The following is a 21,973-nucleotide window of genomic DNA, read 5'->3' on the forward strand; positions in this document are numbered from 1 at the left end:
GGGAGAAGAGGAAGATAAATGACTCCAGGAACCCTATGTTCCAGGAAAATTAATTTGCATTTTTAAACTGTAGCTAAAAAATGCACATAAATATTGATTCAGTTGGAAACAAGACCCTAGGATGCTATTGTGGGGGAGGTGGGACACTTTCCCTTCTCCATCAGACCCTCCTATGTAGGGGTCTTCTGGCTGTATAAAAGATACCCCTCAAGGCCCACCAAAAAAAATATACGAAAAGGTAAGGAGGAAATGAAGGCTTGAGGAGTTAAAAAAAATGAATTAGGAGTTAGCAAATTCCAGCATGTGTCAAAGGAAAGAGGTCTTCTCTGTAGCAGGGATGAGGGAGGTCAGGGAAGGTTGCAGAACCCAGACTTTGGCTGAGGCAGAGGCTGGCAGTGGTTGGCAACTCAGGAGAGAGTTTGTATAGCATGATCCCTGCTCTCAGGCTCAATCCCCAGCTCAGAGCCCACCAGCTTGTGGATGCAGCAGATGGGCAGGGGGCTCGAGCCCTCTCCCTCCTTCCTGGACACAGTCTTGAGGGTGCAGAATGACTGGAGAAAAGCCCCTATTCTGGCCTCCAGGAGAACAGGCTGTTATTGTCTGACTCTGCTAAAGCTGTCTCATTTGTAGCCTAAATAATTCACTCACCAATCTCTCAAGAAGCATTAGGAGAAAAACAAAACCTGACCCAGCCCTCATGCTCAGGTTCCCATTGCACAGAAGTCAGGCAAGGAGGCTGGGAGGCAGTCCCACACTGCAGAGATGGCCTGCCTTCAAAGGTTCATCAGATTGGCATCCTTCTGAAACAGACCCAGATTCTGTTTCTATACAGCTAAGACTTGAGCTATTAATAAGACTAGTTTTTGTATATTAAAGATATTTTAAAACAAAATGAAACAAACAAACAAACAAAAAATCAACAATAAAAACAAAGAGTATGCAACAGAGACTGTATGTGAGCTGCCAAGCTTGAAATATTTACTATCTGGCCTTTTCCAGAAAAAGTTTGCCAATCCCTTAATCCATCCCCACCCTCCATCCTCCAACCTTAAAGGAGGCAATGACGATCTTCTTTTTTTTTTTTTTCCTGTCTAGCCACTATTTTATTTTATTTATTTATTTATTTATTTTAGTATTTATTGATCATTCTTGGGTGTTTCTCGGACAGGGGGATGTGGCAGGGTCATAGGATAATAGTGGAGAGAAGGTCAGCAGATAAACATGTGTACAAAGGTCTCTGGTTTTCCTAGGCAGAGGTTCCTGTGGCCTTCCTTCTGCAGTGTTTGTGTCCCTGGGTACTTAAGATTAGGGAGTTGTGATGCCTCTTAAAAGAGCATGCTGCCTTCAAGCATCTGTTTAACAAAGCACATCCTGCACCGCCCTTAATCCATTTAACCCTGAGTTGACACAGCACATGTTTCAGAGAGCACGGGGTTAGGGGTAAGGTTATAGATTAACAGCATCCCAAGGCAGAAGAATTTTACTTAGTACAGAACAAAATGGAGTCTCCTATGTCTACTTCTTTCTACACAGACACAGTAACAATCTGACCTCTCTTTCTTTTCCCAATATTTCCCCCTTTTCTTTTCGACAAAACCGCCATCGTCATCATGGCCTGTTCTTGATGGTCACTGTCTCTTCGGAGCTGTTGGGTACACCTGCAGAAAGGCTGTCACTTCACACTTGGAAGATTGCACAGCGGCCAGGCAGAGGCGCTCCTCACTTTCTAGATGGGGTGGTGGCTGGGCAGAGGCTGTAATCTTAGCACTTTGGGAGGCCAAGGCAGGCGGCTGGGAGGTGGAGGTTGTAGCGAGCCGAGATCACGCCACTGCACTCCAGCCTGGGCAACATTGAACATTGAGTGAGCGAGACTCCGTCTGCAATCCCAGCACCTCGGGAGGCCGAGGCGGGCAGATCACTCGAGGTCAGGAGCTGGAGACTAGCCCGGTCAACACGGCGAAACCCCGTCTCCACCAAAAATACAAAAACCAGTCAGGTGTGGCAGCGCGTGCCTGCAATCCCAGGCACTCGGCAGGCCAATCACGGGAGTCCGAGGCAGGGAGGTTGCAGCGAGTTGAGATCATGGCAGGAGAGGGAAAAGGGAAGAGGGGAGAGGGGAGAGGGGAGAGGGGACAATCTTTGACCAACTCCCTGACTACCCCACCCCATGAGCCCACCATCGGCAGAGATTCTGAGTTGTGAGTTCTGATATTTATAGTCTAGTAAGAAGCTGGCACCATTGTTCACCCCATTGTCAAAAACAAGAAAATAAACTGGAGTAGGGCAAGAAAAGGGGAATATCAGTCTTGGTTCTACTGAGCAGGGAGGGAGGGAGAAGCTGAGACTCAGCCACAAACTATCATCTGATTTGTCTTTCTGAGGGTCAGAATTCGGCATCGTCCAGGTGGGTCTCTACTGACACCCCCCTCCCTAAGGCCTTGGTGATCTCAACGCCCACAGTCTCAGAGGCTGCAATTCTCTTACTGATGAGGTATCTAAGTAGCCCATGCCTCTGAGTCCCTGAAGCCTATATGTCATCCCTGAGCCATCTAGTGTCAGCCTGACTGCACTGACCTTTAATTCTAAACAGAGGCTCTAGCCTTCCACCCCTGCTGCCCAGCAGGGGCCTTTGAAAAGAGAAGACTCTAACCAGTTCTACATCCCACCCAGAATTTCTCCTGGAGCCAGACCTTCTGAGAATCATAGCCCAAAGACCCCAGAAGAGATGGGTCAGAGTGGGCAATGGAGATGCCAGCTGAGCCCCAGCTGTAACTGGGTTGAGTGACCTCTGGGTGTCATAAGGCCTGCTTGAAATTTGGAGGATGAGAGTAGAGTGGAGACCAGATGGTCCCACATCCCGGTGTGTGGATATTCTGGATTATTTCAGACAGGAGAACGGTGACCTTAGTAAAAGTCTCTGCTCTAGCATCTCCCAAGAAAAATGTTGCTGCTGTCCAGCCTGTACTTTGCTGGTTCCAGTAACTTGACATAAAATTAACATGGGAGGCCTACGTTGGAATCCTATTATTCAGGCTAGTGGAAAGTCATCAGTCTTAGAGGTCTGGGAGCCCAGGCTATGAGATCTTGGGCAAACTGCCTCACCTCTCTGGAGCTGCTTCCTCATCTGTTAAAATAAGCAAACAAACAAAAACCTGAGGTGCTTGGATGGAGATGATTTTAAAGTCCTGTCCATCCCATACCCAATGAATGGCCCATACCTGTGCCAAAGATTTGGGAAGTTATTTGGCTTTATTTTTACTTTCCTTCTGCAAGTCAATCCAATCCCATCCAAATGAGATACTGCTGGTCTGGCATAAGGGGAGAGTGTTTTCCTGCAACATGTTAACAGCTTGCTGGGGATTCAGAACTGATGCGAAAGAGGGAGGTGGTGGGTGCTGAATGTGACCTCTTGTTTCTATGCCCTGTGGCCACAGGGTATCTGAAGAACTGTGGGAATCTCATTCCCAAACCCCCATCATGCCATAGCATGTGGCCCAGAAGCCACAGTCTGGTATCAAGTACTTTAACCTAAATTATCTAAATTGTCTGTCATCAACTCTCCAATTCAACTGGACATTCCTTAAGGGCAGGAATTGTGTGTTGACCTTCGTGTCTCCAGAAAAGCCCAGCTCCACATTAGGTATGTGATTGCAGATACATCCATATCTGCTGAGCAGCTTAACTGAAATGCCCCGTAGACTGATGCTGCATTTGACATGAGGCATGTAAGTGAATCTCCATCTTTCCTGGCTGATAACTGGATACCATTCTTCAGTTCACGGCTCAGTCAAGCCTTTCTTGTCCAGGCCGTGACCCCCAAGAGCTATCGTGTGACCTGGTGAAGAAGCGATAGGGTAAGGTTAGAGAAGGGAATGCCTATTCCATTCCAGCATGCCAGAGACTACCCAGAATATGCAGGTCACTTAGAGGACATTGCTGCCAATCCTCTCACCCTAAAGCAGGCCGGAATGGGAAAGCATGGCCTGGTGACCCATGCAAACATACGTCAGACAAGCCTCCCCACTGTTTGCTTCAGAGTAGCTACCCAAATTGCAAGCACTTCCTTACAGGCCACAAACCCAAACCTATAACATGGTGACAAATGTCACAAGCTCTGTAGTGGGTCTCATTCTCTTCTGATCTTAAATATACTCAGAATGGCTGTCCCTCATCCCTGCCTCTGGATAGAGAGAGGATGCTCTACTTTAGAGCCAAACTTTTTCTTGCTGTAGCTCCTTTTGTTGTGTGCTCTGTGAAAATGGTTGCTCTCTTCAGAAGCCAAAGGCTGCCTTTCCTTCTCTATTTTTTTTTCTTTTTTTCTTTTTTTGAGACGGAGTCTCACTCTGTCGCCCAGGCTGGAGTGCAGTGGCATGATCTCTGCTTACCGCAACTTCTGCCTCCTAGGTTCAAGCAATTCTCCTGCCTCAGCCTCCCAAGTAGCTGGGATTACAGGCGTGTGCCATTATGCCCAGCTAATTTTTGTATTTTTAGTAGAGACGGGTTTTCACCATGTTGGCCAGGTTGGTCTTGAACTCCTGACCTCTTGATTCACCCACCTCTGCCTCCCAAAGTGCTGGGATTACAGGCGTGAGCCACCGCACCCAGCCCTCCTTCTCTATTTTCTTATGTGTCTGCTTGTTTGCTGTGTGTGGTGGGAGGGAAGGAAAGCCAAAGGCAGAACCCTGGCTCGCCCCGCAGTGTCACTCTTCTGTACCAATGGTGACGGCAGAGCAATGCAGCTGATTAGCCATGACACACATGGAGCTGCTAACGAGTTTGATAAAAAATTTAATTACCCCTTGTTCTGTGGGGCAGGCAGCAAACCATGAAAATAATAATCCTCTTGGGTGCTGTGACAGTAGACAGAGAAATCTGACTAGAGGAGGGTAGGTATGAACTGTAGGGAGTCAACAATAGTGGGAATGGGGTGGGGGTGGGGGATGGTCACAGTAGAGGTGAGTGGCAGAGTGACTACTGTATCTGGAGCTCAGGTAGAAGTAGCAATTCCTCCCTCAATTATCTGATAATTTTTCCCATTCTCGACTATGTTTTTATAGGCCTGATATTTTCTGGAGGCAAACTAATTCCAGGCAGACAGGAGGAAACCAGGGTATATGGACATCAAGAATCTTCCCAGGACACACTGGATTTCAAGTCCTGACCCCCCTAACTCCAGTCCCCAGTGAGAACAGACCTGAGAGGACTGTCTGTGAATTTCATGGTTCACGATCTCACCTTGGGACACTGACATCCTAGACCTCCAAGGCTCCTGTGCCCCCTTTTCTGCCCTTGGTAGAGAGGGAAGGGGAGGGTGGGATGAGGTGCCCACCCAGGGTACCTTGGTGGTTTTGACTTTGTGTCCACTGCTGCAGCTCCATCCTGACAGGTCCGGGAGCACCTTACACTCCTCCCCCGGCAGGCAGGGCTCCATCTGACACCACCATCTCTGCAGGACGATGGAGGCTGTGGGAGCAGGAGGCGGAGTGCAGCTCTAGGGTCTCTACGAGCACAGTGGGCAGCCAAGAGAAGGTCTGCGAATGAGGTGCACGTTTCCACACACCCCTGGCCTTGAGCCATGCATTTCCCTTGTCTTTCCCCTACTCCAGGCTGCCCAGAGAGGCAGTACTCAGGCTGAGGCCTGGGGACGTAACCCTCTCAACTTTAATCCCACCGATCCCTGCATCTCCCCAGACAGTGATGGGTGAAGGCAGGCAAAAATGTCTCTAAGGTGACCATGTCACTAGCATCGATGCACAACCAGTATACTCCCTCTGTGGTGTGTGAGCAAGGGTGTGAGTCGTCTGGAGGGGTCTACAGACCAGGAGTGCATAGCTGGCATAGCTGGTATGCGCGTGACACAGTGGGCATGTGTATGGGGTGCCAAATGAGTGTTAGGGTAATGAGTGTGGGTGTGAAGGATCACACGTGTCCACATAGGAAAGTGTGAGAGAAGGGCTGAGAAGGAGAGGAGAGTACGAGGAGACAGCCAGGGGAAGGAGCAGCAGGGGAAGGAGCTGGAGGAAGTGTGTGGGGAGAGGAGTGGGGCTGTGTGAGGGAACGCTCCTGTGTGTGCAACAGGCAGAGGGCACGTGAGTGTGGGAGGCTGTGCGCATAACAAGAGCTTTTCTCATCTATGACACAGGGATGGCCACGTCTGCCCTCTTCTCCCAGAGGGGGCCCCACCATTTGGGACTGCTCATGAAAGCCCTGAGACGGGTATAAAATTGTATCCCCAGCAGATGGCGAGGCCTGAACAGGCCTCCTTATGGCTCTGCTCAGGGCCCTGCCCGGGTCCTGGCCTCTCACTCACCGTCCACGCAGGAGGGCTTTGCCCGCGTGGTGCCGGCCACCTGGCCAGAAAAACAGGAGCATTTCACCGTCTGGGAGCGCTCCTCGATGCGGTTCCGGTTGCAGCAGCGGTGAGCCGCAATCACCTCGCAGGTGCCCTGCTGCACAAGCACTGAGGGGAGCCGCCCAGGATCAGACGCCCAACACGCCCGACCCCGCTCCCTCCCGCCCACCCGGGCTGGCCTCCAGCCCCTCCTCCCTGCTGCAGAGAGGGCTATGGAAGAGACTGCCAGTGGCAGGGGAGGAGGGAGTGGATGAAATCTTCCCGCCGCTTCACAGAGCTCCTATTCTTCCTCCCTCCCCTGTGAGGCCTGTGCTCTTCACCCTTTGGCAGAGCACGGCCCCTGGGCAGAAGACAGAGTCCCGCACCAGCCCCGCCTCCCCAGCTTCCTCAGGGTGAGGGCAAGGGCCCCAGGGCTTACAATGCGTGGGGAGGATCATCCGCTTACACAGGCTTTAGCCATCCCAGAAGGAAAACCACAGAATTAGGCCAGGAGGCTAGAGATAAGCCCTCACCCGAGGGCCTCTCTCACTAAAGAACACCTTCCAGCCTGGAAGGAGAGGTGAGCAAAGGGTCTGCCCAGACCTTCTCTGGGGCGGGACAGCTGGGGTGGGCAGAGATTCCTGGGTAAAGAGCAGAGGAGGAGCCGGAACCCCTAGAATCTCTGGATTTTACTCTGCCTGGGAGACCTGCCTGCTATGGAACACGGTGGAGTGGTGTCCAGCTCCCCAGGTGTCCTGGGAAACTCCCTCCCCGGGCCCTGCCACCTCCTCCAAACCTGTGGCAGTGGGAGGCTGCAAGGCAGCCAAGGTCAGGTGGGTCCACAGCCAGGCCAGGCACAGTGCCAGCAGCCAGCCGCCCGTGCTCCAGTTCCGCGCGACCCTCTCACTCATCCTGCGGAAAGAAGCACACATTCTGCTCAGCTCCAGGCAGAAGCTCCCCTGTGCACCTGGGCACCTTCTCTGTGCCACACACTCTGGGAGGCACAAAGATGGGGAGGAGGCACACCTTGTCCCCAGGCATCTTTCGACCTGGCACAGAGTCATGCAGGCAGTAGTGAGTGCTGCAGGAAGAAAAGGAGAGCCTTTGGAGGAGACAACATTTAAGAGGCATCTTGGAGGATGAACTAGCTATGGGCCCATGGAGGGTCGTGACATGGGAGGGACAATAATACTGACTCCTACTCTTTGAGTGCTTGGTTCCAGCACTTCACATGCACACTCTTGAATTCTTCACAACTGTCCTACAAAGCAACATTATTATTACCCGTTTTACAGATGAGAAAACCAAAGCTCAAAAAGCTAGGACATAACCTAAACAACCATCAGTAAAAGACTGGCTGAATACATCGTAAAGAGTCTGTACAAATGCAGTCCCATCCAGATAGCTGTAAAAAAACCAATGGGGAATTGCTTTATGTCCTGACACATGCAGTGATCTCCAGTGATAATCCACTGTTAAGGGGGAAAAAAAGCAAAGTGTAGAATGGTGTGTATACGATGTGTATAAGGCAGGCCAGGAGTGGTGGTTCATGCCTCTAATTCCAGCACTTTGGGAGGCCAAGGCAGGAGGATCACTTGAGGCCAGAAGTTCGAGACCAGCCTAGGCAACATAGCAAGACCCCATCTCTACAAAAAATTAAAAAATTAGTCAGGCATGGTGGTGCACACCTATAGTCCCAGCTACTCCAGAGGCTGAGGTGAGAGGATCAGGAGTTTGAGGCTGCAGTGATCTATGACTGTGCTACTGCACTCCAGCCTGGGCAACAGAGTGAGACCCTAGCTCAAAAATAAATAAAATAAAATGTGTATAAAGGAAGGATTATCTATGTTGCTCAGATATGCATAAACTAGCTTTGAAAAATATATTTTAAAACTAGTAATATTGTTTGCCATCCAAAAGGGAAACTGGTTGGTTGGGAGATGGAGGTAGAAGAGAGACATTTTTCTCCTGATTTATTTCTTGCTTTTTGAGCTGCCAACCACGGGAATGCAGTAGCACTTCAATTTAAACAGAATTTAAATTTAAAAAGGAAGAGATGAAACCGAGGCTAACAGAAGTCAAATGACTTGCCCAAGGCCAGGCAGCATGTGGGTGGAAGAGTTCAGAGCCTAGAAGCCTGCCCTCTGCCCACTGCACCACCTTGCCTCTGTTCTCTTCCCCTTTCCTTTTCCTCTTTCATCGTTGATGGTTTGGGCCTCCCAAAGCTACCCTGAAGGGTAGGCTGGAAATGGAGGGAATCCTAAGGAAGCAAGAGGCACAGAGTAGCTAGGAGCTGCCCAGCCATAGAAGGGAGCAGGAGAAGTCCCAGGATGCAGCAAGGCCAAAAGCTCAGGGGTGAGCCTGGACCACTGCTGGGCCCCCACAAGTGCCAGTGCAGCTTTGGGAATACCAGAGGCCAAACCAACTGCTAGGACCCAGTTGCTCCTCAGATAGGGTACTTGATCTCTGTCCACCCCCGCTACTCCCCATCTTCAATGTCTCCTCACTTACCTTTTTGGGGATCTTTCAGTTTCTGTCTGTTCATCTGCTGTCCTCAGACTCACTCCACCTGGACAAGTAGGAAAGATTCATAGGGGGTTGCAAAGGATAGAGGGAGCCGATGGCTCTGCAGGGGGTGAAGGAGAACCTGGGAGAGGGCAAGGGGGTGGGCTGGGCACTGAAGTTCAGCCCAATTCTGAAGCTGTTCTCAGGTGCCAGGGCAGGGACAGTCTCTTCTGGCCTGGGAATCTGGAGGGGCCCTTGCAGACTCTGGGATCACACAGGGTGGTGAGCCTGAGAAGGGTGGCCTGAGGGAGTTTCTCTATCCCAAGAGTGAAGCAGGGTGATGGTAGGGAGGGGTCTAAGAATCACAGCTGTCATCTCTCTGGCCTTGGGAAGGAGCTGAGGGTCAAGGAAGGAGCAGAACCTGACAGATTCCTGCTGGAAGAGGCACGTGGGAAAGATACCTGAGGCCCTGATCCTCTTTGCTTCCACCTCCTACCCACTATGGCACCTGCTTCCTGGACTCACATGGAGCTGGCTTGGCTTAGCAGCCCTTGCCCCCATTCCCACACCAGAGGGCTAGAATGGGGACACTCCAGGTCCCTGAGCCTTTGAAGGCCACAGCCTCCAATAGCTTTCCATTTCTCCCTAAGAACCTCTCTTCCCTCACCTCTCTAAAGGGAGGCAGAACTGAAACATATAGGATGGTGGGGCCCCGGAAGGACAGAGACCCCTGAGTCCTAGCTCCTAGGAGCGAGAGCATAAGGGGAATCTGGAGGAACACAGAGGAAGAGGTGCCAGTTCCCAGGGGATGGGTGTGCTCCCTGGGCTGAGCTTCCCACTCTTCTAGATGTGCCTCTTTCCTGAGTAGAGATCTCTTCTCCCTGCCCTCCAGGAACCCTCCTTTTGACCATCACAAATGCAGCTTTGTCTTCTCTCAGGTGATCCTATTTCACTCTGAGCTGCAACATCCTCCAATCCAACTCAGGCATCTCTCCTAGGAACCCCAAAGCCCAAAAGACCTTGGTGGGGTGGGGAGCAGAGGGGTGGGGGTGTTCATTTGGGCTCTCATCCCTGGCATTCTATTCCCTCCCTCCCTGAAACAGCTGGACATAGAAGCTTCTGGGATGTGTTTTTCGACTTCCATGCTCCTGCCTCAATTTCCTAGCCTATTTTTCCTAAATCCCAATCCAGGGGTTTAGTGAGGCTGAGTTAGCAGCCTGCATTACAAGGGTTTGAGGATGTGAACCACAAGAATCTTCAACCTTTCTTCACCTTCTCTCCCCACAAACCCCCCTAACGCCTACTCATTCCTCCACATTCTGAGCCCCCACACCTGGGACCTACCTGGTCCACGGTGGTGCCCACTGGTTCGATCTGCTGCCCTGAAGTCTTCCTTGCCACTGAGCCAGGGACCAGCACTCCGAAAGACAGACTTTGGGAGGGAGCGGCCAGCTTGGGTGCTGTCTAGTCCGGAGACCTGTCCCCTTCACCAAGTTGCTGCGCCCCCGGGACAGCGGGGTTCTGGTCAGGTTGGCATCATCCGCAGGGCGGGCCGGGCTCTGGGCACAGGGGAGCTCTGGGCCCGGCCCCGCCAGCTCTGCAGAACTCAGCCGGGTTTTTTCCAAGGTTCCTGCCGGCAGGCCGGGGAGCGCGCAGCCGCCGCAGCAACCGCCGCCTCGCCCCGGGCTACCCCCGCTCCTCCAGCCCCGCGTGGGCGCCGCCGCCTCCTTCGGGACAGTGCCAGGCGCTCGGCTGAACGGATGGGCACAGCCGAGACGCAGCGGCCCCTGGCGGCCGAGGGCAAGAGGAAGGGAGAGAGGACATCCGGCCCCCGCAGGTTCAGTGAGGATGGACACCTCCGTGGTGGCAACTCAGAGGAGGTCCCTCAAAACCCTGAAGGTCTTGTGGCCCCCAGTGCCCTGGCTCAGGGGAGGTGGAGGTGCTGGGGGGAAAGGAGCTGGGAGTGACGAGTGATTGACTAGACCCTCAGGGTTTTTGAGCTTTGAAGATTGCAGAACTGCATTGTCCAATACGGTAGCCACTAGTGGCATGTTGATATTTAAATTTAAATCTAAATTAATTAAACAAAACTTAAAATTCAGTTCCTCATTAGTAGGCACCATATTTCAAATGCTCAATAGCCACACGAAGATAGGGACTGCTGTATTGGACAGAGCAGATGTAGAACATTCCCGTCAGTGCACAAAGTTCTGTTCAGCAGCACTCTTCTAGAATGATATTTAGGAGGGAATAGTAAATGTCTCTTCCTCTCCCAGGAGTGGTGCTCTCAGGGGCTGGGAGGGCTAGAGGAAGTATGAGGGTGTGGGCATTAGGCAGGAGGACAGTAGTAGGCTACGAATGGTCCCTATGGAAGTTAAGTGTGAATACCAACATGGGAACCAAATTCTGAGACCTAGTTTCTTGTTTCTCTTTCTTTCTTCCTTCCTTCCTTCTCTTTCTTTCATTCTTTTTCTTTTCTTTTTTATTTATTTATTTTTTGGGGACAGGATCTCATCACTCTGTCACCCAGATCTTGGTTCATTGTAATCTCCACCTCCTGGGATCAAATGATCCTCCCATGTCAGCCACCTGAGTAGCTGGGACTATAGGGGTAGTCTGTAGTGCACTACCAAGCCAGGGTTAATTTTCTGTATTTTTTGTAGAGACAGGGTTTTGCTATGTTGCCCAAGCTGGTCTTGAACTCCTGGACTCAACTGATCCATCCACCATGGCCTCTCAAAGTGCTGGGATTACAGGTGTGAGCCGCCACTCCTGGCCTGAGACCCAGTTTCTTTATCAGAAAAATTGTAATGTAATTAATTGCAACTGAATAATTCTTTACAGAGATCTGTTTTGGATGCGAATGTATTAGACAAATGAGAGGAAGTGGTGTTCTGTGAATTTGAAGGGACTTTCCTCTTAGTTTAAGAGGCCTTTGGGTTTAGGGTGATGTGAAGGGGAGAGACAAGGCAGAAGATGACCAGTTCTGGGCCCTGAGCCACCACTGTGGCCTGAGATAAAGGGGCCTGTCTTGAGGCTGTCCAGTCCCCCTCCTTGGCTCAAGCTTCACACTCCCCCAGCAGGGCCAGCCACTAAGCAGAGTCTCACTCTTCACAGAGAAAAACATCCCACAAGTCTGCTTCTTCATACCCCACCCCCTTTTCTCTCTCACTTTCCGCTGCCTCAGGGATGAGTAGAGGTGATGACCTCACCAGGTTCTGGGGCAGTCTGAGGATGGAGGAGGCATAATGGTGCCAGGAATAGGAGGTGAGAGGTTCAGGGAGGAGGAGCCTTAGGATTAGGCCATGGCTGGGGGCTGTTCTGGAGCCCCAGGGAGCTGTTATCCTCCCTGCTGATCATCTGGTGCTGGGGCTGGGGGGGGTCTCTTGGCTTAGCTTTGCGGACAGCTTGCAGCCACACCATGGTGGGTGCTAGAAAGGGCAGGGAATAGGGAGCTGGGTGACACGAAGAAGTGGTAAGTAAACTGCCCCAGAAACACTGAATAATAAAAACAACCAGGAGTTATATTTGTTTCTTCAGTTGCTGGCTTGCTGCTGCTGTTATTTATCTGAGAGTTGGTTCCAGTTTTTCTCAAATAGCAGGGGAAAACCTATAGAAGCAGCCTGTTCTTTGTCCCCGTCTTCTTTTGCTGCTCTATTTGCCTTGGGGTCTGTTTTTTTTCTCTCCTGTGACTTCTTTTCCTCTGTCTCTCTCTGCCTAAAGCTCAGGTGTAACAAAGCAGGCATAGTAAGTCTACCAAACTGAATGACCACTGTGGGATCTTTATTTGGAAGCTGCCAAGAAAGTCATCCCTTCTGGGGACACAGTTTAGCCTGGGGAACAAAGTGGTATGTGGTCAGGAAGCACCTGGCCGACAGAGCCCAGAAAAGTTCCAGCCGTGAACTGGGTGCCGTAGTCCCTGATGGCTACCTCCAACTTGCTTGAGGGCCACAACGGCCTTGTCCCCATTTGAGATGTGTGGATGGGTGGTGTCTGTGGATACCTAGCGATCAACTTTCTGATAGGAGGTTTAGAGACAGAGCTCTTGTGGCATCAGGTCAGTACCACCCTCTCCCAGAGGGGAGAAGTTAGGAAGAACGGGCAGCCAACCAGGCATTGGGCTCTGTCCTGGTCTTCCAGTGAGTGAGCTTTTACTCTTCTTAGGCAAGGGCTTAGCCTGGCCTCTGTCTCTCCCTGGCGGTAGACACAGAACTTGCTCAGCATTCCCGGACTGCTCTCAGCCCTGGCCCTAAGAGAAGGATGGGAGGGGAGGAACCCCCACTCCTCTCTCTGCCATTGATCTCCTTTCTAGCCCTTCCTCCCTGATCCGGAGAAGTAAGCTTGGTTCTTAAGACAGAGCAGGTTTGAATGTCAGGAGGCCGACATAGGTGTGAATCTTTCACTTGACCGTGTGACCTCTTGGGGCAAGTCACGGTAAAATGACAGGAAGCGTCCAGTCCTGCCTCATCCGTGAAACTGATAGAAAAAAAACCATCTTGAAGGATTGGTGTGCAGTATAAATAACCTAATACTGTATGGAACGTGCTTTGTAAAGGGTCTAGTATGCAGTACTTCTTCAATAAATAGTATTTGTTATGTTGTTATTATCCTATTAATAGCTTGTCCTGCTGTGGTCAGGGAAGGTCTACATTGTGGGAAAGACCTGGGTTCTGAGAGAGAAAGGAGGGTGGGAGTAGCAACCGCTCTACCAGATCTAGAGGTGGTCTTCATGGGGAACAGCGCATCAGGAGCCCAGGAATCTACCCCGGCTCCTGATTCCGGGGTGGTCGGCTGCAGCCTGCGTCATTAATCCCGCAACCCCACCCGGTACCAGCTCGCCCGCTCTCGCTCCAGCAGCCCCATCCAGAGGTGGTGTCACACCTGGCGCCTCATACCCAGCGGCTCCCAAGCGCCTGTTTTGCTCTGAGGTCATTAGCTCCATTGGCTCTCTGGGCTGGCTGGCCACACCGAACCGAGAGCGAGGAGACCGCACCCCCTTGTCCCTCAGCCCCCGTCACAATGGAGACATTCTAGCTGTGTCTAATCTAGCGCACGGCTGAAATAAGGTTTCCTTCTCTCCGCCCCCTTCCCACAGCAACAGAACCTACCCCTAAGAAACGGAGGCGGGGCCAAGCCGGAATGGGGCGGGGCAGAGGCCGGGGGCCCGTGGGCCGGTTCCTGGGGTGGCCCAGAGCAAGGGCAAGTTTCGCCCGGGACCCGCCCAGCTGGCCGGGAGCCAGTAGCAGGGAAGGGCCGGCTGGCGCGAGCACCGCCCACGCGGAGCCCTGGGGGCGGGGCCTGGGCGGGGGCGGGGCCGCGGCCGAGGGCGGGGCAGGGAGGCAGCATGCTAAACCGGGTGCGCTCGGCCGTGGCGCACCTGGTGAGCTCCGGGGGCGCTCCGCCTCCGCGCCCCAAATCCCCGGACCTGCCCAACGCCGCCTCGGCGCCGCCCGCCGCCGCTCCAGAAGCGCCCAGGAGCCCTCCCGCGAAGGCTGGGAGCGGGAGCGCGACGCCCGCGAAGGCTGTTGAGGCTCGAGCGAGCTTCTCCAGACCGACCTTTCTGCAGCTGAGCCCCGGGGGGCTGCGACGCGCCGATGACCACGCGGGCCGGGCTGTGCAAAGCCCCCCGGACACGGGCCGCCGCCTGCCCTGGAGCACAGGCTACGCCGAGTGAGCGCCCCCTGGGGCACCCAAACCAGGATAGGGCTCCCACCCCTCTCCCCAGCTCCGCATCCCCGGCGCTAGGACGCGTTCCCCACGCCGCGTCCGGGCCAGGAGCTCCCTTTTCCGTGGACCTTTGCTATCCTCTGGTCTTCGGGCCGCACACCCTCCCAACCCACTTTCCAGTGGGGCGCAGCCTGTGTCACCTTCTTCAGGTCCTTCCCGCTCATTGACTGCCCTCGCCCACGCCGCCTCAGGACCCTGTTCTGCCCCAGAGCCCGGAGGGCGGAGAGCCCCGCGAAGGATGAGTTGGCCAGTTCCCAGTCGCGGCCCGGCAGCTTAAAGGCTAAGGGAAAAGGGGTTTCACGAAGGAGCGGGGTTCTTTTTAATAGGGGACATAGCGGTTGGGAAGACTCGCTCACCCGCTTCCCGGCTCCAGCGCCCCAGTTCCCTGTCCCTCTTACCGTAGTTCCCCTCCCCCTCCACACCCAGAAATAGCCCGCGACACCAGGAGGCCGCCAGCTTCCCCAGGAGCGGGGAGGGGGACGCCCGGGGTAGAGGAGGGTCCCATTTAGATGCCCTTCAGCCTGCCAACTCGTGCTGGCCTGGCAAAGAAGCGGACCCCCTGCCCGGAGCGGCCGGCTGGCCCCCGGGCTGTGTGTATTTTAAATGCATCTGCCGGGAACGCAGAGCACCGAGGGAGATGGGGGCGCTCAGTTCGCTGAGGAAGGTGGCTGGTGGCCCATGGACCCACCACCACCTCCCTTAGCCTCCTGTGTGGGAGGAGTTTATGGGTATGTGGCTCCTGCCCAGTCCAGGTGGGCTTTCACTTCTACTCTATTTCAATTCCTCTTTCCCGATCTGGGCTGGAGAACTTCCTCATTGTTAAGGCAGCAGAAACTTTCGCTGGATGGTTTTAGGATAAGGGTGGGTGTGCCCATGAGGATGAGGTGCTGGGGACAAGGCACTGGGAGAGTTGATAGTGGTTGAGGGTGGGATGTAGGGTCTAGCTAGCAGGGAAGTAAAACTTCTGCTACCATCTAGCCCCTCCCCCAGAAGCACCACTAGGAATGCCTTTTTCTTTTTTCTTTTTTTTTGCCAGGGATGGGGGAAGTGAGGCAGGCAGGGGACATAGCGGTTGGCCAGAAGCTCCTGCTGGCCTTTCTGTGAAGTGGTAGGGCTGGCCACCCAAACAGTACTCCTTACACCTTGCCAGCCCTCCCTTCTCCTCCTCCCTCTGGCCTGGATCCCAGGTGGCTGTGACCTTTCTCAGCTTGGCCAGCGGGCGCAGGAGACGGTGTGTGTCTAAGGTGGGGGTTATTCCAGGACCTGGTCTGGTGTCCAACCTGATGTGGTCATTCTGGCCTGGCAGGGTCATCAATGCTGGCAAGAGTCGGCACAATGAGGACCAGGCTTGCTGTGAAGTGGTGTATGTGGAAGGTCGGAGGAGTGTTACAGGAGTACCTAGGGAGCCTAGCCGAGGCCAGGTAAGACCCATCCCCTTTCCCAGAGACACAGTGACACCTCTCCCCAGGGACTCAGGCCTCTGGTTTTAAATCTGAGCCATGCGGAAGACCTGATGAACTCACTGGCTATCTACCTTCTGGCACAGAACCTTTACCTGGTATTCATCAGTTAGATTCTACCATGTAAGCATGAATGTTACTTTCCCACCTAAAATGTAGAGGCTCACATATTTATGGATGATTTAATTGCCAGTGCTGAGTTTTGGATCTGTTACCCTCTGAGTTTGGGTTTTTGAGCCTTTCTTTTCTCTTGACACATACGAAGCCTTATGTGAATAAACCTAATTTGCCTTCAGTAGCAAACACTGACCTCTCAGATGTTTGTATGGATGCCCAGAGTCTTGTTATTCACCTTGCATAACACACACACACACACACACACACAAACAAACAAAACTCACCTCCAACTTTTCCTCCACCAGGGACTCTGCTTCTACTACTGGGGCCTATTTGATGGGCATGCAGGGGGCGGAGCTGCTGAAATGGCCTCACGGCTCCTGCATCGCCATATCCGAGAGCAGCTAAAGGACCTGGTAGAGATACTTCAGGACCCTTTGCCACCACCCCTCTGCCTCCCAACCACTCCGGGGACCCCAGATTCCTCCGATCCCTCTCACTTGCTTGGCCCTCAGTCCTGCTGGTCTTCACAGAAGGAAGTGACCCACGAGAGCCTGGTAGTGGGGGCCATTGAGAATGCTTTCCAGCTCATGGTGAGTGGGTGACCTGGGCCAAGGGCCTGCTGGGCAACCACTCTGGCCAACTCTGTGTGGAAGCCAGAGGGGGTTACCCTGAGAACCCACAACACCTTTGAGAGCCTGAGCAGAGCTTGGTTCAGAGGGGAGGGAGAAGGGGCAGTTACACCCCAGTCTTCCCTCCTGTCTTCCAGTGTAGCCTGGCTGGGCCAATTGATTTCTACAGGTGGAGGGGGTAGGGGGAGGGTGACTGTGTGCTGGAACCTCTCCTTCTACCCACCTCTGACCCTTCCTTATGTGGCAGGATGAGCAGATGGCCCGGGAGCGGCGTGGCCACCAAGTGGAGGGGGGCTGCTGTGCACTGGTTGTGATCTACCTGCTAGGCAAGGTGTACGTGGCCAATGCAGGCGATAGCAGGTATGAGGGAGGGGGCTCCAAGGTGGCGACAGAGGGCCACACTCTCTGAGTTGGGGGAATACAGGAGAGTAAGGTGGCAGGGGTTAAAAATCAAGATTGGAGGGAGTCAAGAGGGGTGACAGACATAAGGAGTGGCCTGAAATATCCATTGGGTGGGGTCAGGGGCAGATATGGGGGTCTGGGTAAGAGATCTGAAAGGTCATTATGGAGAGGGCCTGGTCTTTCTGGAATTTTTCATGAGTGGGTCTGAAGAGAACCAGGTCCCAATTCCTTTTCTTTCTTTGGGCAGGGCCATCATTGTCCGGAATGGTGAAATCATTCCAATGTCCCGGGAGTTTACCCCGGAGACTGAGCGCCAGCGTCTTCAGCTGCTTGTAAGTAGGAACCAAATTCCCTACCCCCATTCTTTGTCGGGTCTTGTGCCTCCCTGCACCCATGGCCCTGAGAACTCTCACACCCCCACCACAGGCACAGAAAGCACCTTACTGGGAAGGCCACCGTGTGGACTATGGAGTGCGGGGCTGAGCCGGTGGGAGGTTGCAGCAGGGAGGCTGCAGCACTGGGCTGGTCCAGTGCTCCCACTGTGGCCCCAGCTGAGGCAGGAAGTAGAGACTGAGGTGGGGGAAGGGAACAGCAAAGGCCCCTGAAAGGCAGTCCGGCTTAGTGCCTAAACGCATGTGGCTGTGGAGCTGGAAGCCCGGGATGCATCCTGGTCTGAGTGCTTTGCTAATTGTGTGACCGGAGCAGTTCCCTCCCTTAACCTCTCTGTGCATCAATAGTTCCTGCCTTAAGGGCTGTTGTGAGGAGTAAATGAGTTAATATTTGCTAATATTAGAATAACGTGTGGCACATGGTAAACTCTATTTAAGGGTCTGCTGTAGTTAACGTCATCTGTGTACCACCGTGTGCTGTGAGCATAATGCCCCCTGGCTCTCTGTTCTGATCATCCCCAACTCCAGGGCTTCCTGAAACCAGAGCTGCTAGGCAGTGAATTCACCCACCTTGAGTTCCCCCGCAGAGTTCTGCCCAAGGAGCTGGGGCAGAGGATGTTGTACCGGGACCAGAACATGACCGGCTGGTAACACTTCCCTCAGAGCTGGGGCCCGTTCCCATGGCAACACAACCAGTCCCTCGCCCGCAGCAAGGTGGAAGCTGGAGGCTGGGAGTTGGGAGGATGTGGCCCTTCTAAGGGGTTTGTGTGAGGGTATGCAGCTCCTAGGGGAGAGGGGCTTTGATGCCTGGGTGATGCCTCCTCTACTCCCCCCTCCCCAGGGCCTACAAAAAGATCGAGCTGGAGGATCTCAGGTTTCCTCTGGTCTGTGGGGAGGGCAAAAAGGTAAACTCCATGGTAGAGGTGGGAGAGGGCAGGAGGACCTATCACAACTTGTCTAGGGAGGTGGAGGTTCTACCTGAGGGTAGGGGTGGAAGGGATCTTTGGTTTCAGAGAATCTAGCAGAGGACTATAGTGGCACTCCCTCCTCATTTCTTTCAGGCTCGGGTGATGGCCACCATTGGGGTGACCCGAGGCTTGGGAGACCACAACCTTAAGGTCTGCAGTTCCACCCTGCCCATCAAGCCCTTTCTCTCCTGCTTCCCTGAGGTGAGCCCCTTAAACCACACCTTGCCTTCTCTGGGAGTCTCAGGCCAGCTTTCATCTGCAGTCCCTTTATCTCCAAGCTCCCTGTCCAGCAAACCCCACACCTCAATCCTCTCTGCCCTTTTCTCACACCAGGTACGAGTGTATGACCTGACACAATATGAGCACTGCCCAGATGATGTGCTAGTCCTGGGAACAGATGGCCTGTGGGATGTCACTACTGACTGTGAGGTAGCTGCCACTGTGGACAGGGTGCTGTCGGCCTATGAGCCTAATGACCACAGCAGGTAGGGGCTGCATGGCATGGTGGTAAGGGGATGGCATTGGTGAAAGAAGGGTCAAAGGGAAGCAATGCTTGGGACCCCACATGTGGGCCTGTGTATCTGTCTTCCCACATACATGTTGGTACATGAATGTGCATGTGTGCTCCTGGCAGGTATACAGCTCTGGCCCAAGCTCTGGTCCTGGGGGCCCGGGGTACCCCCCGAGACCGTGGCTGGCGTCTCCCCAACAACAAGCTGGGTTCCGGGGATGACATCTCTGTCTTCGTCATCCCCCTGGGAGGGCCAGGCAGTTATTCCTGAGGGGCTGAACACCATCCCTCCCACTAGCCTCTCCATACTTACTCCTCTCACAGCCCAAATTCTGAAGTTGTCTCCCTGACCCTTCTTTAGTGGCAACTTAACTGAAGAAGGGATGTCCGCTATATCCAAAATTACAGCTATTGGCAAATAAATGAGATGGATAAAGGTGTGTGTCTTTATTTGCTTTGACTAGAAACTGAAAGATAAGAAGAAAGCTCTGTGGGGTGGTGGAAAGAGCACCAGAACAGTTCTAGAAATGTGGTGTCCCCCAGGTTCTTTATTCCACCCCCACTCTTCCCACTCCACGCATTTGCTGTGTCATCGTCCACTTCTGTGGCTTCACCCATCTGCCCAGACCCTTCCTGAGCTTTAGACCCACACATACCAGTCATCTCCCGAATGTCTCCTGGATAGCCTGCTGGTACTTCAATTCAAATACCTCAAACTAAATTCACGACTGCCCTCCATAGCATGTTCCTTCTCCTGATATATCCCCTCAATGGGCACCAGCTCTGCTGCTCCAGTTAGAAATCTTGGAGTTGGTCACCCTTGGCTTTCATTTCTTTCTCATCAAGGTAATTGATCACTAAGTATTGTTGACTATAGACCTTTAAAAGTATTTCTCTACTTATCTCCATCTCTCCCCGCCTTCAGTCACCACCACCTTTTACTATATTGGCCTCCTAAATTTAGTGGCTCCTTATTGCGCCTAGAACAAAATCAACACTCAACTCCTGTGCATGGCATATAAGGACCTTCACGATCCAGCCACTGCTTCCTTCTCCAGCCTCATTTTTTACCACCACCACCAACTTCCTGGGGTTTGCATAACTGTGGGCTTTTAGTAGCTCCAACTTATTCAAAATCTACTGCTGGACACGGTGGTTCACGCCTGTAATCCCAACACTTTGGGAGGCAGAGGTGAGAGGACTGCTAAGCCCAAGAGTTTAAGACCACCCTGGGCAATAGTGAGACCCCATCTCTACAAAAAAATAAAAAATTAGCTGAATGTAGTGGTGAGTGCCTGTGGGAAGAAGTTAAGCATCCAAGGAAATTAAGAGTATTGCTTATAGTAGAAAAGAATAAAGATCTGAAATCAGTGATCTGTTTCCACCTTAAGAGGCTAGAAAAAGAACAGCAAATTAAACCCAAAGTAAGTTAAGGGAAGCAAAAATAAAGATGAGCAAAATAATTAGAAAAGGCTCCTCACCAGCCTGGGCAATATAGCAAGACCTCATCTGTACAAAAAATACAAAAATTAGGTGTGATGGTACACGCCTGTAGTCTCAGCTGCTGGGGAAGCTGAAGTGGGAAAATCATTGGAGCCCGGAAAGTTGAGGCTGCAGTGAGCTGAGATATTGCCACTGCACACTTAGGCAACAGAGACCTTGTCTCAAAAAAAAATTAAAATTAAAAAAATCTACACATCACCTTATCTTGAGAACTTCACCTGTTGTTCAGGACTGGGTATCGCACAGCCCACACATGCCCACACTACAGCAATGACCTCCGGTATTGTAACTGTCTACATTAGGAGTCAGTAGGGAGTAGGAATTAAGAACAGGGGCTCTAGAGTTCAGCTGTTTGGGTTCTAGTGTCAGACCCAGCACTAGCTCTGTAACCTCTCTGAACCTCAATTTGCTTCTCAGTAAAATGGAGATAGCTACCTCATGGGATTCTTGTAGTTAATGTATGTGGACCCAGGTCCATGTAATATGGATTCAATAAATGTTAGCTATCTTGAAATTGCATTCCTCATTTAGACTCTAAGTTGTTTGAAGGCAGAAATGGATCTTCTGAACATAGCTCTCAGTTCACCCTCAAGAAATGTTTATTGAGTCAGTTAAGAGGCCTGGGGCCAAACTGCTGCGGACCTGTTTTCACATTTGTCAAATGTCTGGATTGCACTTCAGATATTTAAAGTCTGTATGACTCCTAACATTCATTCATTCATCAAATATTTGTTGACAACCTATTATGTGCCACTCACTCTGCTAGACAACGGGGGAAGGGACAGGCTGGAGGAGCCCGGGAGGTAGCAGGGCCAGACCACCAGTTTGGAGCCAGACAAGCCCGGCTGTGTGAATTCTTGCTGTCACAAGTCAAAAACATTTGTGTAAGCCACTTGATTTCTCTGAACCTCAGCTTCTCTATGGGCAAAAAGGGATGGGTGTATTTTCCCCAGAGATCTGTGATGAATATTGAAAGGGTTAAGCTGTGTAGTGTCCCAAGCACAAGCCAATGAAATGTTGGTGGACTTCCTCATTCTACTCCCACCTCCTCAGCTCCCTTACAGGGAAAGGAGATACGCGTGTAGGTGAATATCCTATGCGCCAAGTCAGACCTAGGAGTGGGAACAGAATTCACAGCTGGGATCCGGAAGCATTTCTAGGCGCACCCTTTGAGGAGTAGGTAGGAATTGGACTCCTGGAAATTCCAGGCCCAGGGAAGAAAGCGAATTGTGAGGAGGAACGGTGGTCTGGGTCTGAACGGCTCTGAGAGGTCTTCAAGTTTGGGGGATGACGTTGGGCTGTACGATCCTAGGAACAAGAGGGTGGACATCTCCCCCCAACCAACACACCCGCGCCGGGCCCTGGGACCTCCGGGGGGATACCCTTTCCCAGTCCCGCTTCCCGCGAGGTCCCAGGTGCAGCAGGAGC

At 52.6% G+C, this 21,973-nt stretch overlaps 2 protein-coding genes across 5 annotated transcripts; one reads left to right on the plus strand and one right to left on the minus strand.

Moving 5' to 3' along the window:
• Window positions 1-1,464: 1,464 nt before the first annotated feature.
• Window positions 1,465-10,575, minus strand: TAFA3 (TAFA chemokine like family member 3). 3 transcript variants are annotated; one of them, XM_001155198.5, is made up of 6 exons: window positions 10,181-10,575; window positions 8,843-8,900; window positions 7,128-7,243; window positions 6,311-6,460; window positions 5,339-5,531; window positions 1,465-3,835 (listed from the first exon to the last, which is right to left on the minus strand). In XM_001155198.5, exons 3-6 carry the CDS (start codon window positions 7,240-7,242, stop codon window positions 3,784-3,786), a joined length of 510 nt encoding a protein of 169 aa, XP_001155198.2. In that variant the 5' UTR covers window position 7,243; window positions 8,843-8,900; window positions 10,181-10,575; the 3' UTR covers window positions 1,465-3,783. The 3 variants fall into 3 exon arrangements, 2 of the variants coding, with proteins under 2 accessions (XP_001155198.2, XP_001155264.1); XR_010152804.1 differs by having other exon boundaries at window positions 3,231-3,835; window positions 5,339-5,500; XM_001155264.5 differs by having other exon boundaries at window positions 3,231-3,835; window positions 5,339-5,463.
• Window positions 10,576-14,146: 3,571 nt separating this feature from the next.
• PPM1J (protein phosphatase, Mg2+/Mn2+ dependent 1J) lies at window positions 14,147-19,478 on the plus strand. Of its 2 annotated transcripts, XM_016925539.3 has the most exons (11): window positions 14,149-14,506; window positions 15,870-15,984; window positions 16,446-16,556; window positions 16,674-16,733; window positions 17,020-17,132; window positions 17,422-17,506; window positions 18,092-18,210; window positions 18,405-18,468; window positions 18,625-18,732; window positions 18,865-19,016; window positions 19,166-19,478. In XM_016925539.3, the coding sequence occupies exons 1-11, from the start codon at window positions 14,181-14,183 to the stop codon at window positions 19,311-19,313; spliced, it is 1,401 nt and encodes a 466-aa protein (XP_016781028.1). In that variant the 5' UTR covers window positions 14,149-14,180; the 3' UTR covers window positions 19,314-19,478. The 2 variants fall into 2 exon arrangements, with proteins under 2 accessions (XP_009427519.2, XP_016781028.1); XM_009429244.4 differs by having other exon boundaries at window positions 14,147-14,506; window positions 16,446-16,733.
• The last annotated feature ends 2,495 nt before the right edge of the window (window positions 19,479-21,973 follow it).

The sequence above is a fragment of the Pan troglodytes genome, chromosome 1, assembly GCF_028858775.2.
Source record: "Pan troglodytes isolate AG18354 chromosome 1, NHGRI_mPanTro3-v2.0_pri, whole genome shotgun sequence".
Lineage (NCBI taxonomy): Eukaryota > Metazoa > Chordata > Mammalia > Primates > Hominidae > Pan > Pan troglodytes.

Bases quoted from the DNA above. Each gene is read 5' to 3' on its own strand.
- TAFA3 (XM_001155198.5), bottom strand. From the start codon at position 7,242: ATGAGTGAGAGGGTCGCGCGGAACTGGAGCACGGGCGGCTGGCTGCTG. The intron at 6,461-7,127 runs GTTTGGAGGAGG...GGCTCCCCTCAG, and splicing joins GCAGCCTCCCACTGCCACAG to TGCTTGTGCAGCAGGGCACC. The intron at 3,836-5,338 runs GTACCCTGGGTG...CTTCTTCACCAG, and splicing joins ACAAAGTCAAAACCACCAAG to GTCACACGATAGCTCTTGGG.
- PPM1J (XM_009429244.4), top strand. From the start codon at position 14,181: ATGCTAAACCGGGTGCGCTCGGCCGTGGCGCACCTGGTGAGCTCCGGG. The intron at 15,985-16,445 runs GTAAGACCCATC...TTCCTCCACCAG, and splicing joins GGGAGCCTAGCCGAGGCCAG to GGACTCTGCTTCTACTACTG. The intron at 18,469-18,624 runs GTAAACTCCATG...CATTTCTTTCAG, and splicing joins TCTGTGGGGAGGGCAAAAAG to GCTCGGGTGATGGCCACCAT.